This window comes from Acipenser ruthenus, chromosome 49 (genome assembly GCF_902713425.1).
Source record: "Acipenser ruthenus chromosome 49, fAciRut3.2 maternal haplotype, whole genome shotgun sequence".
NCBI lineage: Eukaryota > Metazoa > Chordata > Actinopteri > Acipenseriformes > Acipenseridae > Acipenser > Acipenser ruthenus.
In genome coordinates, this window is record NC_081237.1 from 4,572,599 (window position 1) to 4,591,519 (window position 18,921).

General features: G+C 46.8%; 2 protein-coding genes across 3 annotated transcripts in view; both read right to left on the reverse strand.

Moving 5' to 3' along the window:
* Positions 1–57: 57 nt before the first annotated feature.
* LOC117428931 (inactive tyrosine-protein kinase PEAK1-like) lies at positions 58–9,342 on the reverse strand. The gene is made up of 4 exons (XM_034047967.3): positions 8,951–9,342; positions 7,015–7,202; positions 3,438–4,069; positions 58–1,976 (listed from the first exon to the last, which is right to left on the reverse strand). Exons 1-4 carry the CDS (start codon positions 9,028–9,030, stop codon positions 801–803), a joined length of 2,076 nt encoding a protein of 691 aa, XP_033903858.3. The 5' UTR covers positions 9,031–9,342; the 3' UTR covers positions 58–800.
* Positions 9,343–10,349: 1,007 nt separating this feature from the next.
* The window catches only part of LOC117401356 (leucine-rich repeat and immunoglobulin-like domain-containing nogo receptor-interacting protein 3), a 33,121-nt gene continuing 24,549 nt past the window's right edge, over positions 10,350–18,921 (reverse strand). For both annotated transcript variants that reach the window (XM_059015072.1, XM_059015071.1), the window contains exon 2: positions 10,350–17,567. In XM_059015072.1, coding sequence (XP_058871055.1) covers positions 15,729–17,552 — 1,824 coding nt within the window. In that variant the 5' untranslated portion in view covers positions 17,553–17,567 and the 3' untranslated portion in view covers positions 10,350–15,728. The remainder of the gene's footprint in view (positions 17,568–18,921) is intronic.

Consider the following 18,921-nt stretch of genomic DNA (forward strand, 5'->3'; position numbering starts at 1 on the left):
AGGAACAGTGGCTTTTATACACATTTATTTAACATAACAATACATACCAAAGCCATGTGATTTCAAACATGAAAACAATGTAATCTTTACACCAACCCAGCATCCATTAAAGAGGTTTACTATCAGCCATACGTTTTGCAGTTCACCACACCTCTGCCTTGTGGATTACCATTGTGGCTCTTGCCAGGAAGCATCAAAGACATAAGATTAGAATAAATGACAGATTTTAATTGGCAGATAGTAAAAACAGAGAGGAATACTGCCTCACGGGTCGGTACTGCTGTCTGCACAGAGTCCGTCTGAGCTTCTGGAAAAACTGTGCAAAATGCAATCTGTTTGATTTCATATTCAATATTTCTTCCTGGTCATTTCCATATTAAATGTACACAAGTGTTCTTATATGCGTTTTGCAATAATATATAAAATATTGATGGAAAGCTTGTTAGGGTGGCTCTTCTGATTGTCCATAGCGTCTAAACTCTCAATCAGAATGCGAGTCAGGTAGCAGAAAACTTTGAATTTCTCCTTAGTTTTCCCTTAGCTGCTTGGTTGCAAACATAGCCAATATCTTGAAGCTTAAACATGTAAACTTGGGAGATTAACCCTTTCATGCATGGGGACCTCATATGGGGATAGCCTTTATAAGGGGACACATGGAAGACGCAAATGCATGGATGCCATTTTCACCCTCATATACAGCACTGAACAAAATTTAAATTGATATATTTATGATGTGTTTTTTTTTTCGTTCCTATAGTTTATTGCATGCATGAAAGGGTTAAACAGGAACTCAACCCCCGCTAGAGGGGCGGATGGAAGAGCTGCAGCAGCCTGGCTGCCTGGAAGACGCTCTGGGGCGTGACGAAGGAGAAGTATTGCAGGCACAGCCTCTCCTCCAGCCCCGGGGCCGCTCTGGCTCCGGGTTCGTGCTCGACCGCTGCCTCCGCCAGCTTGAGCAGCAGCAGGCAGCGCTTCACCTCCAGCCAGTTGAGGGTAAGGAAGGGGGTGAGCTGGTTGTCCTGGAAGAGCTCCGCACGGGGGCCCCAGAGCAGGGCCTGCAGGATGTGCCGGGCCTCCCCGACAGCGACTCTGTCTCTGGGCTGGGGCTCCAGCAGGAGCTGGGCGAGCTTGGAGAGGCCCGGGGAGTAAGGGGAGAGGTTGGGGACGGCGGGCAGGTCGCATTCGGGTCTGTACTCCCCCTCTCTCAGCTCTGGGGCGCTCAGGAGCGGGTTGGGGAGATGCAGGCACTCGTAGATCAAAATCCCCAGCTGGAATTCGTCTGCCTTCTTGAACTGGGAGCCGCTGCTCATCTCTGGAGCCAGCCTGTCCTGGTCTGAGTCCTGGGCCGGGCTGGGGGTTCTCTGCTTGGCGTGGCTGAAGTTGCTGATCAGCAGTCTGGGGGTCCCCGGGCGGCCTCTCTTGGGGAGCTCCGTGCCGGGGTCCCCCCTTTCCTCCCAGACCAGCAGCAGGTTCTCCATGCGGAGGGCGCAGTGGGTGGTTTTGTTGCTCTTGAGGTGCTGCAGGCCCTCGCACAGCTGCAGGAGCAGCAGACAGACTGCACGCTCGTAACGATGGGGCTGGGAGGCGTGCAACTCGGCACAGGCTTGCACGTAATCAGCCAGCGTCTCATCAGGAACCTCATCTACTATTGTGACCTCACAGCCCGGGGAGTGTCCGTTGGCAGTGTCCATCGCTGGCATCTCAACGGAGCCCTCTGCTAGTGAATTCAGTGTCAACGCAGCCATGGGGAGTGGATTTTCATTGCTGCTGTCCCCTGGTGTTGGTTGGAGGCACTGCGCCCTCGCTCCTGGTGCGTCGCTGCCCCCTGTCTTTGGCTCCAGGGATAACATGGCCATTTCCTCTGCTTCCACTACAGCAAGGCCTCGGGGGAAGTGCGCACAGACACGCTGGATGTTGGAGTGGGGGGGCAAGTCCCTCTGTATAGCCAATCCACTCTCTCCGCCTGCTTTATACACCTGCAGATAGAAGGAGGGGGTTGTCTTGAGTGTTTTGCTTTTGGGAACGGGAATTAAGCTGGAACACCAGTTAGCCCCCCTGTCCCATCTCATCAGAAGGACAGACCCTCCAGCAACACAGCTTTATTATTGCAATATAGCCTATTTGCCCAATAATGCCATTACGCAAAGTAGAACAGTGCCCTCTACTGGACCATGAGCACACTACACACACTGCAACACCTGGTGCTGTTTGGAGGTGTCCTATCCAGGTACTGACCAGTCCTGACCCTGCTGAAGACATGGGAGCCGTCCAGACAGCAGCACACAGGGAGGGCACTGCAGGATGCTGTATGCAGCACCAAGGCAGATCTACAGGCTATACTCTAGCAGCAATCAGGCAACAAGAGAAGGACTAAGACACACCAACACTGTGTCCCTCTCATCTCAGAGCAGGGATGGAGATAAGACTCCCGTTGCACAGCTATTTGATCCAGTCCTGATTTTACTAGTTCACTAAGACACACCTGAGCTTGATACCGATACACTATTCAAGCACATATTAAAACCTGGAACGGGTGAAACTGCTGTGCAATAGGAGACTTATTTCCATCCCTGCAGAGCCATATAAGGGAAACACTAGTGATTGGGCTGACAGAAAGCCACACAAGTTTCATAAGGGTTTTATCAGTCCTTCCTGTTCTGGTCGAGGTGGGCTGGGTTTGTTAGGAAACTCAACGGATTTGTCAGCTGCAGACCTGCATGTGCTTGTGTAACTATGCCTGTTTGCTTCTTAATAAAAGTATTAACAACATTGGAGTAGATTTGCAAGTGATTCACTCATTCCATCCGACTGGTTTTGCACTTGCTTTTGTGTCATAGGTCTGAAATGCGCAGTTCTTAAAGAAGCCCACGTTACAGCAAACAGGTATTTTGAGTTTTAAAGCAGGATATTTGGTGTTAGGTTAAGTAAAGACAGTTGGCAGTCGCCATGCCTTATTTTCAGGATTTCTGTTACTCTTGCACAACACATGGCAGGGAACAGGGGAAGCAGCTGGGTGACAGGAAGGAAGCTGTTGAAGTGTGGTGGACAATTTCACACGCCAAGGGAACTGCTCAAGAAAGCGCAACGCTATCTGAAAGCATGGCTTGCAAACAGGCATGAACTTTCTATTGCATATTAGGCTTTCAAATAAAAATCCATGTTTATTATAACATATGAAACTGCACATATGAGCAACAACGAATCATGGCTGCAACAAATGATTTAAAGCAAGACCAGGGCTGGGGATTGCATTGCCCATGTTTCCTCACTCAGACCCCTTATTTACTAAATATCTCGGTACCCCTGAATAGATAATCGTCTCCTGTTTAAAAATGGTATTTAGTAAGTAAAGGGTCTGAATGAGTTAAAATGGGTGCAAACACTTTAATACATCAAATAATTCTTTAAAAAACGATTCCAAGAAAAACGACCCTCACCTTGGCTGCAAACAGCCTGCCGGGGTGCGCTGAGGAGCGGACAGTGTAGTACAGAGCGTCCCCGGCCTGGCAACAAGGCCCGCCTCCACAGAGCTGGTAATCCTGTGCGGCCCCCTGCAGCCCCGCCTCCCCCAGCCGCTCCGCTATCCCGCGCAGGCACAGCAGAAGGCGCTCCTGCAGCCCCCTGGTCACCTGCTCCAGGTTGTGCAGATCTCTGAAGAAGCTCCTGAGCTCCCCATCCGGGGTGTGGAAACTCAGCCCAGCCAGGGGGGCTGCGGGGGGGCCGTCGAGGACCTGAGGGGGGTCCGGGAAAGAGCTGGAGTGCAGGGGGCTGCAGGGGGAGCTGAAACAGCCGCGTGTGAAGAACCCCCCTCTCCTCTGCTGGTGCCCCACCAGGTGGTACAGGGGGTTGTTGAGGGAGAGCCCGGGGGAGGAGGGGGTGAGGGGGGCAGGGTAGGGTGGGGGTTTGGTGCAGTGAGAGGGGATCAGGGACCCCACCGGGAGGGAATGGGTTCGGATGAGTTTTTTCGGCAGGGGGGGTGGCCGGTTTGACCGCTCTGGGACTCTCTCTGTCGACAGAGCACGTTCCTTCATCCGAGGCTTAGGTGGAACCATACTGGAGCGGGACTGACCTGCGCACAGACACACAGACTGATTAGTGGACAGGCATTCTGCATAAAAAACAGAACTGTAACCCAATTAAAAATGTTAATAAAGCAAACCCACACAGTACCACAGCAGGCTTTCGCCGCACGAGCTACAGTTGAAACACCACTGCAGCCTCAATGCCTGCACAAGCCCCTTCATTGCATTGAGGGTTGTAGTTACATTAACGTTGCTTTCAGTATTTCTGCTGTGTACATGACTGTGGGTTCAGTGGGGTTTGCAAATCCTCTCTGTGCTTTACCTTGGCTCCCTGAGCTTGCGCGAGCTCTTGCTATGTGTTTACCTTGCTATGCCCCACTCAGTTATTCTAAGAGTAGACTGTGGGTTGAACTGTTTTTGACGCTGACCTGCAGACACATACCTGGGCTCGTATGTTCACTGTCTGCTGGCATTGCTATTACTGGTTGGGGTACAGTGTGTCCCACTGCTTTACAAAGTTAACCCAAAACACTACTTTAAATTTAGCAGAGTAGAGGAAGGAGGCATAAGTCGAAGCTGAGTAAAAGTAAATTTGGACAGAAGGTAGGAAGCACTTTTTTACACACAGAGTTATAAATGCACGGAATATCCTACCAGGTGATGTAGTAGGATCTAAAACACTGGGAACATTAAAATAAAGACTGGATTCTGTGCTTTTGAAATTAGAGTAGGGAAGGCTGTGCTAACAAGCGACGAGCCTTGATGGGCCGAATGGCCCTTTTCTCGTTCCCAAACTTCTCTTATGTTCGTGCTGCGTGAGAGGGGAGGAAGTGGGCAGGCGAGGCTACAGACACAGGAGTGACCACAGAGAGCAGGCTGAAGCTGATAGCTGCCTGACACACAGTCCCCTGATACACACAGCACTGCACGGGGCACAGAGTCATCTAACTGTTTTGCGCAATAATTTTGCAGTTGCATCACCCTGTAGAATTAACACATTTTGCTTCATAAAGTCGAATAAAACCTGCTGAATAATGTTCCGTTAACATATTGAGTTACATACTGCTTTGCAGTTTTCCGTACTGAAAACAACTGAAAAATGTGACATTTTGAAATCTAACTGTGCCACTCTCATGGCTTCCGGTAGACCTTTGCGATCTCATTTTGTAGTGTCTTTGATTACATGATCGAAATTATGTTCATGTTGTTTTTATAATCCTAAAATTCTAGGTGATGCAAAACTTTTGGCCTTTTCCCATGCACATATTAAATATGTACAGTGTTTCGCCACGCTCTCGGGTTTGCATAGCATTTGATTCGCACTTGTTTCTGTTTTGTTTTGCTTGCCTGTGTGAAGTGAAACCTCCCCCCTCTGCTGCCTGTGGGTGGGTGGTAAGGATGCTTCTACCAAGAACTGAGGGGGAACTGTGATCACTGAAAGAAAGGTTATGCAAACCAACAAGGTCTAGTGTTTCTTTAAGTAGGCTTATAAAGAGGATTCGAAATATGTAAATAAAATAGAAAAGCAATGGGGAGCTCTGGAGTGTTTTGTTCCCTTAATATATTGATGATTGAAGCATTTTGTGTGCCAGTAATTTATAAAATATATTGTTTGAGCTTTGAGATTTTAGCTTTTGGGATGTCCATGTAGCTTTCAATGATACGGAATCGACCACCCGCACACACGCACGCACGCACGCACGCACGCACACACGCACACACACAGCACCCCCCTCAGAATAATGCCCAGTCCACATTCTGAGCTCTGCGTGAAAGTTTCCAGGAAGAGATTAGATCAAAAAATGAAGAAAGAAGCAGAATTATAGCAAGACTCCTTACCGCATTGCAGCTTCACAAATTATAATAAAGTGAGATAAAATCTGCACGACTGTGATCTGGAAAACGAAAGTGCTTTTATTGTACATTACAAAATGCACTTAGCGTTACTGTCTTTGAGTGTTTATGTCTTAATGTACAGGCTGATTAGAAAGTGCGTTTACCGTTTGTGAGATATGGTGCGTTGATGTGGTAAACGTACATTCTAATCACCCTGTATATATTACAAGTTCCAAATGTGCAGTTTTAAACAGACCTGGGGAAAAGGTGTACATTTACTTGATTTATAGTCAAGATTCCAGATCCAGCAGCACAGCACATTTCAGGCAGTAGATGGCGCTGTGGAGCTGCTCTACTCGCTCACACTGTGCAAGGAGTCCTGCTTTGATTGCTGAGGCAAAGAATGATGAAGCACAGGAAAGCACGGGAAAGCACAGTGGAACGGAAAAAAACGAAAAACGACTGTGCAAATGTACCAGCTTGTAAAGAGTAGGAAAGAGCAGAGTCACAGGAAGGACCATCTCCGTGGGTGTGTTTACATACACATGCTGCAGTGTTGTAAAACCAGAAGAAAAGAACTGATTATGAAATAATTGGATTGCACACACCAATGCAACATTCTGAGCTGCTAACTGTAAAAGATGTTCTCGAGAGGCTGAACAAACAAACCCACTTTGCATCTCATCACAGAAGACCACGGGGATAAACGCACACAAACCTTTTTGCATTTCCCCGACTAAAACACACCAGAGATACTATTTTTACCATCCCTCCCTTTTGTAGCAAACCTACCAATAAACTCTTATCAGTACGTTGTGGTTTGTTATTTCTGCCTGTTGTTAGTTTATAGCTTTGTATAGCAATCTAAGCAAAATGACACAAAATCCTACCGCTTGGCCTTGACTTTTTTTTAAGAAGCAACAAGTTCCAACCTTGCAAGTTTAATATTGCTGTAATAACTGATACTGCATCTTTAATAAGAAGTTTAATAAACAAAAACATGCTTAATAATATCATATCATTACTATTTAGTTAAGTTCCCCTATTAAAACAACCTCAAGACTTTCTTATACTATGCATTGACCATGCCTCACAGCCCACGCTTTCCAATATGAAATGCACATTGATTATTATCTTTAGCACAGCTTGCACCTACCAATGTTGGCGTATGTTCTGCTTGCAGAGGCCAGGAGGTCTGTTTCCTCCGGCAGGGAGGCTGGGATGCTGGTGGTGCTGGTCGGTCCAGTCTGGGGGGAAGCCGGGCCAGGGCTGCCGGGCTCTGGGTCCGGTCCAAAGCTGGAGCCGGTGCTGGAGCTGCTCATGGTGCCAGCAGAGTAGCGCTGCCTGCACGACAGACAGACAGACAGACACACAAACAGACACGCTGAGAGCGAGACTGAGAGGCTAAGAGCCAGAGGACTGAGGACTGAGGCTTCCAGCCAAGAAGGGGAAGTGGTGACGCATGTCTCACAGAGAGTGTGTGTGTGTGTACAGATGAATGCAAGTGAATTACATTGCTATAGAAGTGTGTGGATTGAAGGATGGAAATAAGACTCCAATTGCATAGCAGTTTCTAGTTCATCCATTCCTAGTTTTAATATTAGATTAATAAGACACACCTGAACTTGTTACCTATAGGCTAATCAGGCTAATTTTAAAACCAGGAATGGGTGAAACTATTGCTATGCAATAGGAGTCTTATTTCCATCCCTGGGCAAGCACGGTAAAGCACAGAGAGGGGTGATAAACCCTGGGAAACTCTGGTAAATGCATTGTCTAAATGCATGAAAGACTGCAAAATTAGCATGCATATTTGGTATCCCTTTTCAAAGGGACCTGTGGAAGTGCATGTGAAGGTTTATTGCATCTGAGCCTGCAGTGCTTCTCTATATTCCTGTGTGAGTGTGATTCTCTGTGTATCTGTCAGTACTGTGGTTCTGAGAATACAGTATGTGTGTCTGTGATTAGCTCCATTCACACAGTCGCTTTATATGACAGTGTACATGTGTCAGTGCACACCTGTTGCTCTGTCAGTCAGTGTGTGTGTGTGGTAAAAGCACAGCAAAGAGCAATAAAGAGAAAACACAGTGAAAGCTGGGGCAGCATAGGGGAGAGTAAGGAGTTAACTGTAACCCCTTGTCCTAACGTGAGGGTGTGTGTCTGGTTTTATTTCTATGAGGTTCTCCCTGCTGTGCTGGTCTCTCTCTCTCTCTCTCTCTCTCTCTCTCTCTCTCTCTCTCTCTCTCTCTCTCTCTCTCTCTCTCTCTCTTTCTCACACACACACACACACACCACATTGTTAAACGCTGACTCGCAGCACCAGGGGCAAAGAGGACATGAAAAGAGTTTTTCTCAAACCGACATGCGAGTCTGCGGTTTCAACACGACCTGAGAAAAACATTTACCTTCCTCTCGAAACTGAGCGATGCGTGCACTGAGAGGGGGAGGGGAGGAGGGAGAGGGGAAAGAGAGAAAGGTACAGTAGAGAGGGTAGAGGAAGAGACTGAGAGAGGCGATAGAGATGGAGAGCAAGGGAGGGTAAGAGAGAGGGAGAGGGGAAGTCAGGGTTGTGAAGTTTAAGCAGAGCAGTTTGATTGCTCAAGGTTTCTTCATCCTGAGTTTAAATTTCAGTCCCGTCTCCTTGCACAAGCACCCCCAGACCAGCTCATTGATCAGGGCCAGATACAGGAAGGGAGTAAGAGGAAGCACGGAGACTCCACCAGAGAGACCTGCTTTCATACTGGTAGCTGACAGCCTGACGTGATCCTGGACTTTCCAACACATTGCTTTTTTATTTGAATAGCCTGACCTCACCCTGAATCAAATCCTCTTATAAAAGGTTACCATTTGCATGCTTGCAGTTTATCAAGCTGTGCTTAACCATGCAAGTGCATGACAGAATTTTTTTTAATGCACTGTGCTTTATGATGCCTCAGCGTACTGTATTTTACTGCAGCTGAAAGAGAAATAGAGAGAAAGAACAAGACTAAGAGAGAGAGAAAGAAGAGTGTGAGAGACAGTCAGAAAGAAAGAAAGTGACTGAGTAGAGGTGAGAAAGTGAAAGATAGGGGGCCAGTGTGAGAGAGTCTTACCTCCGCAGCTTGGCAGGCAGTGAGGGAGGCAGGTTCCCACAGTCCTCCATGGTCCTCGACCCTGAATCTGCAGTCTCCATCGTCTCACATGAGGGACAGCTGTCTGCCTGTGTCTCCTAACCCCCTCCTTCTCCGCCTCGTGTCTACCTTCTCCCACTCTTTCTCAACAGGTTGTCCCTGTCACCTGCCTTTCTCCCTGAGTGTCACGATGAAACTACTCTCGCTCTCTGTGCCTCTGTCATGTCTCTCTCTCCCTCTATTCTATGCTCTCTCACACTCCCTCTTTCTGTGCAGTTCAATTCAATAATGCTTTATTACCATGACCATGAAGCATACCAAAGCTATTAGATTCAAACTATACTATAAGGTTTACTTTAGTTTTACAAATAACTAGATACAGTTACAAATGAACATCTTACTCTCTCTCTCTTGCTGTCTCTCTGACTCAACACGCTGTCACCTGCAGCAGTCTCTCTCTCTCTCTCTCCCTCCTTCGTTCTGTTTATCTGTCTTCATCTCTGAGGGTAAGGGTTGGGTGCAGTCAGGCAGCACACCAGTAGCAGCTGTGTCTGATCGTCTGCTCTCAGAACCCACCGCTAGCTTACAGCTGCAAAAACTCCACATTAGAGGGTGCTCTTATAACATATAAAGGCACTTCTAGAACACAAAAGGAGTGAATAATAATTTGTAGAAATCTGTATCAGGAGATTATATAGCATGCTGTGAAATGTTTACTGGCAAGAAATATTCACTGCTTTCGCTTTTATTAAAAATCTGCACACTTCCCCAATTCAGTTTATATGCAGTGTATGATTAGTTTACATGCATAAACATTTGTTGCTGTAAATATATCCATAGTGAGATATCTGCAGAATTAGGTGGCTGCAGATATTTCCTGTTTTACCGTATTCTATCCAGGTTTGTGTTCATGGTTCTCTGTTATGCACTTGTGAAGCCTTTCTCATTAGCTTATACTTCTGTAAATGCTGCATCTCCCTCTTGTAAATTAGTTTCAGTCAGGATGGGTAAGACATCAGAGCTGATGGACTGTTAAAAGGGGCTGGTAGGTGCACACTTTTAATGGGCAGGTCCATTGCTTTTATTTTGGAAAGTGCATTGTTACAGCTCCAGTTCATGCAAAAGGTGCCTAGATGGCGCTAGTGCGCTGCAGTCTGTTTTTCTTTTACTGTGGGACCCAGTGATATTGTTCATTGCATACTCCAGCATTATAGGCAATGCTTTTGCTTCCCTGGATTACTGCTAGAATCCACCACTGTTCTGAAACTCTGGACACACTTGGTACTTTGCACTTCTCTGTTTGCGTGCAGGTGCGTGATGGTGCATGTTATTTCTTTGTTGTATAACAGATGAGATTCAAAGATGGAAACAGGAGCCAGTATAGTTGTAACATGCTTTTTATAAATAAAAACAAACAGGTGTTCTTTTTTTTTTTTTACAAGATAAAGTATAAAACACACAAAAGAAAAAAACAAACAAACATCTTCTAAAACCTATTTTATTATCCTATCAAAATCAGAGCTGGCTGGCTATGGATTGGGTGATTTGAGAACTGAGCTTTAGATGAGCCTTCTCCCAGTTTACCTGTTCCTGTATGATCCCAGTCCTTACACTGGGCTTTAGTGGAACATTCTCATCTCGGCTGAAAGTGATACCATGTTCATATTATATACTGGATGTTGATTGGTTCTAAGAGACACAGAGACCGCCCGCCCACACTCTGCTGACCTATCCATAGCCAGCTAGAGCCAGAACGCTGAGAGTGATTGGTAGGCAAACAAGCCCAAATTCTGCTTGGAAGTAACAGTACAGAAAGCATGCATAGATCAAGGGTCTCTGCAGAGGAGGTCAGACTGGATGCTGAGGAGCGGTGGATGTCAGCCCGTTTGAGCTCAGGGTTGAAAGAGTCTGATGTACAAACCAATTAACAAGTCTCAGGTAGGGTTAGATTGGGGCTGTCTTGCTGTATATGCGCTGGAAAGCAATGCAGGTTAAAAATAATAGAAAGCTAGTCCTGGCTCAAGCAGATCTTTACATAGAGCTGCCCCTTATAAAAGCTGACCATGGTAAATGTGCACAGTAATTTCCCCGCGCATTTACCATAGCTTACAATGGTTTGTCTTCATTTTAATGTGCTTTACCGTATCTTTCAGGGCTTTGTCATACTTGCCAACACTTTCGCTAAGCTTGATCACGCTTTGCCATGATTTTACTACGGGAAGCTTTTAGAAAGATGGTTGCAAAGGGGGACTCTACTGTACTTAGTTCCACGGCTGAAACAAAATCCTGAATTTGAGGACCAGGGTTGACAGCCACTGCCGTAGACCTTTGTCATTCCGAGAGGGTGCATCTAGCCTGGGGGTCGATGAGTTATCCAAAGGGATCTTCTCGTTTTAAGTATATTATATTAAAAAAGTGAAATAAAAACTGTATTTCTATGGGTGGTTGAGTTTTAAACAGGTTCTGAGAAGCTAGACTGGGATAACTAAAGCTGAGTCTTCACCTATCTGTTAAGCTGAGCTTGTGTGACGCGCTGCAGGTACGGATTCTGGGCTGAAAGCTCTTTAACTGAGAGCGGAGTTGTGTGGCTGGATGATTAAGTAGAGCACGGTTCTACCTTCCAAACTCAACTGACAGATCCACAAGATCGGTGAAGACAGACACCGAGCATTAATCCAGACTAGCGTCCCAGTCATCCACAGCCTGGTCAGGATTTTGAATTAGACAGTAATTAAGCAGAAAAAGACAAGACGAGAGAGAAAAAGAGATAAACACTTATAAAAGTCTCCCACGGTAAATTTGTACAGTATTTTTGGCAGTTTTCCTATGCTTTCCTATTCATTTTTTATATAACTTCCTGCTAGAGCCTCCTGCGACAGAGTTCACCAAGCAAAAAATATATTGTGGCTAACTTCACTTCCCCTTTAAGGTGTTTTTTTTTTCTTTACCTTTGATTCCACGTTTTTTTTTTTCTTCTACTTAGCACCTGAATATTCTAAACTTCACTTTCGAAGTAGTACTGCACGCTGCAGGGATTTGCACAAAAACATCCACGAATATTGTGGCTAAAACCACTTCCCCTTTAAAGGAGGGGTTTGATTCTATGAAGGATGGCCCATTTTGTAATGGCATTTAAAAAGAGGATTTTCTCTTAAAGGGGAAGTTGGTTCTGAACTCTGCAGGCCTGTGATCTCCTCATCCAGGGAAGACGCTGGCTGGAGGTGTGCATTGTTAATGCATGCAGATTCTCTCTTTAGAAACCCCCCCTGTCCTGGCTTGCTCTCTCAGTCTGTCTCAGGTCTGACAGTCTTGTTTTTTCACAGTCCAGTCAACCACTTCAGTCGGGCGGGTAGGACCTGCTTGTCACTTTTCATCAGGCTTCGGTGGCAAGCCTCGAAATCCTGTCTGTCTGTCTCACTCACTCACAGAACATGAGGCCCAGGCCCTGAACAGCTGGTATAAATCCTGGGCTGGATCTTCAGTTGAACACGAGCCCCTCTTCCATAATCGCTACTGACATCTTACCTCGTCCCTCTGATGCCCCTGCAGTGTATAATAGTGATCTAAATATTGTCCACTTCAAAATGCACTTTTGATGCTTTTGGTGCGTTTACTGTGTTTGGAGCGCATTCTCCACTGAAAGACTGGAGTAAAAGATCAGGGAGAGGCTCGGTGGTTAGAGCAGAGGGCTGGGAGCCAGGGGCAGGGGTGTGCAGATAATTCAAAATTGACTTTCCCTTTAAAAGAAACATATCCTCTTTGAAAAAAAAAGCAATGCCTTTACAAAGCTGGCCATCCTTTATAGAATCAGGTAATAATAGCGTGAGTACATTAGGTGCTGAGTAGAAATCTCCCATTAGAATCGAAGGTAAAGAATAACACCTTAAAGGGAAAGTGTTTTGTTTTTTTTTCTGTTTTGCACACCCCTGCTGAGTCACTGCATCCCCCCCTCTCTCCCTCCCCCATATTCACTCCAGTTAGTTAGTTCTTTAAAATCTTTAGCAAAACTTGAGAATACAAACAAAAGATGGACCTCAATGCGGGTCTCCAGTAAGCTTATACAAATAAACACACAGAGGCAGGGGCAGACTGCATTATTTTGTGTTATATAAGAAGAAACATATAAATCTTCAGTCCAGTAGACAAGCATTTCGACAAGAGGTCTTACTCTGTGAGGCCACATGAGGTGAATGGCTTATTATAATAATAATAATAATAATAATAATAATAATAATAATAATATGCAATACGGTTTGTCCATATCTCCATAATCCAAGCACTCGATCCTAAATTCTGCAGAGGTATTATGAAACTGGAACATTCGAGTAAAAACACAGAGCTGTTCTTGATTCATCTTTCCACCCCCGAACACACACGCATGCATTAGCAAAGGTGTATCACAAACTAACCATTAAGCAGACAGTGACTGTTGCATTTGTCTATGACAGCATATGAATGCATTAGAAATCGATTGTGATGTTCAAACCACTCTGCCGCCTACTCCTACTCAAGCTGTGAAAGACCTTGTCGAAACGCCTGCCTACCTGGTTTTCTCCAGTTCCTCCCTGTTTGAACTGCCGCCCCTGATGATGAAAATCCCAGCTGGTTTCGGTGAGCTGGTGACCAGCAACGGTGAAGTACTGGTTTCTAACTGGTTACCATATCCCCCTACAGACCCAATGTTATTATTTTAAACTACTTTTCAACATCGCACACAAGACTCATATTCTATATTTAACGCATAGTTTTATGTCCACGTTTGTGGACCCTTGGACTGAGGGATTTAACCCCCCTGTACAGGTGTACAGTGTAAGGGTGCAGTCAGCAGTCACCTGACTTTAACAACAGTAAAAGGGGCTTTAACATTTTCTCAAACCAGCAGAAACCAGTACTGAGACCAGTTGAAAACTTGCACTACCACCTCTGACCAGTATAAACCAGTGCTGCTCACCAGTGCTGTGGAATTCCCTTCAGGGTATTGTGCATTTTTCCAGTTCTGTGTCAGCTCCTCTGTTGTAATCATGAGGTGCCGGGAGGGAAACGAGAGAAGTCCCCAAACAACTTATTGCCGATTGCATTTCAGCCGATGTTTAAAACGGCGTCTCTCTTGAGATCCGGGTTCGAAAAAAAAAAACCACACACAAAGTTTCACAGTGTGAAGATGACGTGTTTTTTTTCCCCCGCGGGTACCTGTATCGAAAAGGTTTATTGCTTTGTACTTTGAAAAATTGTATACGATACATTATTAGCCACCTGCAGCTTAGGAGCTATGGGCTCCCAGGGAAGGTTTGCGCAGGCCTCTTAAACAGTTTCACAACGTCCTGGAAAGCAGCCTACTTGTGTTGTGGCCAGTCCAGTTAATAGTTTCTAGTAATCTAGCAATCAAATCCTTTGGTCCGAAATTGAGAGGTGATGACACGAGTAGGGATCGGAGATTGTTTGCAGGTTTCAAATCTAAAACAAAATGAGTTAATACACACCCCCACCCCACTCCCCATAAGCAAACAACACAAAAAACAGGATAGAGTCTTGGAGAAATTCTAATATAAACTGTCTTACTCGCCAGGCTATTGTAGATTGTATTTCTGGAATGTTGCAAGGATAGATCAGTTCTGTACAGTAGATGTTTGTGCTAGCTATATAAGAAATCAGCAGTTTCCAAACCACAGTCTCCCAGTTCAATATTTTTTTTGTTTCAACCTGGAGCTTAAAAAGAGTTTTTCACTTTGCGTATTTTTCATCACTTTTTTTTTTCCCAATGTTTTTTTAAAGGCTGAAGCTCAAGTAACTGCTCTGTTTGGTAGTCATCAGACTCCTGGAAATACAAATTTAAAAAATCAAACAAAAGAAGGGGGGGGGGAACGAACGAAGAGGTGCTGGTTGAAACAAAAAAAAAATGGACTGGGAGGAACAAGTGAGGAATGAAGGGGTGGTTCTTTGTGTGACATGTGATTGTCAGATGAACGAACCCAGCCAGAAGTTCCCGATGTGTACTACAGACCCAGCGCACAGACATGGCTGATCGGGGACCGTAGTTAAAGACTGGGGACAGAGTTGTTAACGCACTGACCGCCACCGCACCTAAGACACTCACCCGTGTGCTCTGCTCACAGCGGCTATCCACCAGGGCTTCTTTCATAGCAAAACTGGTCAAACAGTTCCTGAGAGAGTCAGCAGAGTCTTGCGTTGTGTGCAGCAAACAGCATCATTTAGGGGGTGAGTTTTTGCAGATGTTATGAGTGAAGTAGCGGTCAGTGCGTCAGTCCCATGTTGCATTGCATCCTGCGCACATTTCAATTAGACGGCCCAGATTTTAGTAGATTTAAGTAAAAGTTATTAATTTTTAAAATATAATATAATATAATATATACTGTATTTATAATAATCATAAGTGTTTATAATAAGGTTATATATTACTAAGTCAAGTGTTCGTCCAGCCTGCCGGACGGTCCAACTAGAATGATCAATAAAAAAAAGACTCTTCAGTTTAACCCAACTGCACATTTGTGACTGTCTGAAACATAAGACTGCTTATTGCAGTTGCTTTCAATTTAAAAAATAGTAAAACAAAAAGAAAAATAAATAAATCAGAAATTAAGTTAAAATCTAGGGGTTAAAATCTTAATTCAGATTGCAAGTAATTTCGATCGTTATTTACTTATTTATTTTTTTTATTTTAATTTATTTTATTCAAATTTTGGACTTGTGCAACATAGGGCTATACTCATTCTTCCCCAGGGGAACTCCTGGCTGCGTAACTTCAGATCATCTTCATGTTGAACTTCCTGGCTCCTCCCTGCCCCCCGCTGGCGACCGGCCCGTCCACCTTGCGGAAGGAGTACTCCACGGAGAAATTGTTCTTGTGCTGGCCCCTGCTGCGGCTCCACACGAACAGCAGCAGGAAGCAGAAGAGGACCACGCCCATGAAGGTAATGCAGCCCATCGCCGTGGAGACCAGGATGGTCTTGAGGTCCAGGGTGAACTTGAGGAAGACTCTGGTGTCGTTCAGGCTGGTCTCGTTGAAGTCACCCAGGTAGAAGGAGCGGTTGGCGTACAGGGATGCGTCCAGGGGCTGGCTCTTCACGGTCAGCGTGGCAAAGTAGGTGTCGTTGCCGCCGGCGTTGCTGGCGATGCAGATGTAGGTGCCGCTGTCCTGGACCTGGGCGTAGCGGATCTCCAGCGTTCCTCCTGGCAGCACGGTGATGCGGCCCAAGTTCTTGGTGGTGATCTTCCTCCGCTGGGGTGACACCCAGGCGACGGTTGGCGGGGGCTCCCCCTCCGCGCGGCACAAGAAGGACACCTGCTGGCCCTCCTTGGCCGCCACGTGCTGCAGCTTGCGTTCCCGGATCCTGGGCCTCTGGCAGGTGAAGTAGTCGAAGAGCGCCGAGTCCGAGAAGGTGCTGAGGACATTCCCCCGCACCTCCGCGGGCCCCGCACACGTGGGCTGCCTGCCGTCGAAATTGAGGGTCTTGCGCCTCTGCAGGATCCACAACAGACGGCAGTCGCAGGATAGGGGGTTGCCGTCAATGCGGAGGGTCTCCAGGCTGTTGACGGAGTGGAAGGAGCCCTCCTCCAGCGTGACAAGGAAGTTGTTGGACACGTTGAGGACGCGGATCTGCCTCAGCCCTCCCAGGGCCTGGGGCTCCACAGTGACCAGCAAAGTGCTGACCAGGTGCAGCTCCTTCAGACGGACCAAGTCCTTGAAGGCCCAGGGCTCCAGCACACTGATGGGGTTGTAGGAGAGGTTGAGGTTGGTGAGGTGCGTCAGGTTGCGGAAGGCGGGGGAAGGTACCGCGGTGATGTTGGTGTTGGTGATGGACAGCCAGGAGAGGTTGAGACCCTGGAAGCTGGAAGGGGAGATGTACTCCAGCAGGGGCCAATTGTCGATCTCAAGCTCCCTCAGCCCGGACAGCTTCTTAAAGTTCTGGTCCTCCAGGGCAGGGATGGCCAGGTGCCGCAGCCTCAGGGTGACCAGCCCCCTCAGGTAGGACAGCGACTGGCCGGAGATAGCGGTCAGGTTGCACCTCTCGATGGTCAGCTCCTCCAGCCCCAGCAGCCCGCTGAAGGCCTTGTGGGAGATGTAGACCAGGTCGTTGTCCCCGACCTCCAGGTTCTTCAGGCTCCGCAGGTCCAGGAAGGTGAAGTCCAGCAAGATAACGATCTTATTCTCGCTCAGGTCCAGCTGGGTGAGGTTGGCCAGCCTGGAGAAGCTGCCTGCGGGGATTATTGTGAGCTGGTTGCCCCTGAGCCGGAGGACCCTTAGGCTGTAGAGGCTGGCGAAGGCGCCAGGCTCCAGGAGGGAGATGATGTTCTCGCTGAGGTCCACCTCTTCCAGGAGGGGGTAGGGGGTGAGGTCCCCCGACGCCACGCAGCGCAGGCGGTTCCTGCTCAGGTCCAGCACGCGGGTCTCAGTGGGGATTCCCTCGGGGATGGAGTTCAGACGCTTACGATGGCACGCCACCGACTTGACATGGGGGGCGCAGTCACAGCGAGCGGGGCAGCCCTGGCAGTAAGATGCGACTGCCATTAGCACCAACGCCAGAGCCAGGGTCCAGGGCGGCATCGTCCTCTTCATGGGCTGCATCACTCCGTCACACACCTGTGCAGGAAAAACAGCACAAGTCAAAACACTGTACTGCAGATACAATGCAATGCAACGCCATCCGTTATATAGAGCTGTCTGTGTATTCGACCAGGTTTATTCTGGATCAACCAAAAATGTAAGTCAGTACTCAGGCGGCATTAGGGACGACTGGATTAATCTGCAACTTGAGCCGTGGGGGCTTTATAATATAAAATGAAAAGAATTGGAGCAGAGTGAGTTATCTGATCAAGTGTAGAGGGAGGTTATTTGTTAATCCACATGTGTGGCCACTCCAGTCCCTGGCGTTGATCTGCTGAGAGTAATCTAGTGCTGTTAGATCTACAATGCCTGCTTGTGCATACAACCCCACTAGTGCACAGAACTGCTAAGCAATGACGTCCAGTGGGAGGGTGGACAGCATGGTATAGCACAATTAACTGTGGCACAGGATTCCACCTGTGTTTTGTCTGCAGCAGAAAACATATGAACATCTAGCATAGCGGTAATTACCCTGAACGCTCCCCAGTGAGCCCTCTGACAGTATGAAGCTATTTGTTTCCTGTCTGTGGAAAGTGGATTAATTTACTATAGCCTGCCACTCAGCCAGCCTGCAGGTATGAGACCAGCAACGACACGGAACCGTTAAGAGGAGATTAAAATACAATTAGCGTCCGTGCAGCCCGGAAGAGAGAGAGAGAGAGCGAGAGAGAGAGAGAGAGGTTAATTTCAATTAAAACAAATAATAACAGTGATGGATTCTGGGGTTTATTCCTCACAGGTGTTTCATCTCAGAAAAAGCAATGGAGATGTTTTCTTTGCAAGAGTCACTGATACTAGAGATGCAACGAATTGATGAATTCACCGGCATGTCTTTTATTCTGAGAGGCTCATTTAAAAATTAATTGATGGATCGTTCCAGGGCGCTGTTTGCAGCCTCACTCCACGCGTGCATATTTTAGAACGAGCACATGAATGTTGCTTTTGAAAAATTGTTCTCAGTGCATCGATCAATGTCTAAAAATACCGGGCAGATGTTTGATTAGGAAACTGGTGGCTGATGGTGCCTCCAGTTCTGTTTTTACGGTTCTTTTAACACCGCTGCATTTTAAACACGGTTTTGGAAGTCCGGATTAATCAAAACAAAAAGGAAAAAGGTTGCCCAGAATTTGGGGTACGACTACAATTACAGGCTCCCAGCAGCTCTGTGGACAGATCTGAATGCACCCCGTCATAGGTAAAGAAGACAGGAGGATGCTTAAGCAACTGTTTAAAAGTTCAGCAGTAACATTGCACGAATCAAGACCACGAAAGTGTAGCTAATTCCTGCAACTCCTGGAATTCGTGTCTTCTGCTGCTGTATACACCTACA

Excerpts from the sequence above, each read along its gene's own strand:
- LOC117428931 (XM_034047967.3), bottom strand. The coding sequence starts at position 9,030 with ATGGAGACTGCAGATTCAGGGTCGAGGACCATGGAGGACTGTGGGAAC. Across the intron at positions 7,203-8,950 it reads CTGCCTGCCAAGCTGCGGAG|GCAGCGCTACTCTGCTGGCA; the intron begins GTAAGACTCTCT and ends TCTGTCGTGCAG. Across the intron at positions 1,977-3,437 it reads GCAGGCTGTTTGCAGCCAAG|GTGTATAAAGCAGGCGGAGA; the intron begins GTGAGGGTCGTT and ends TTCTATCTGCAG.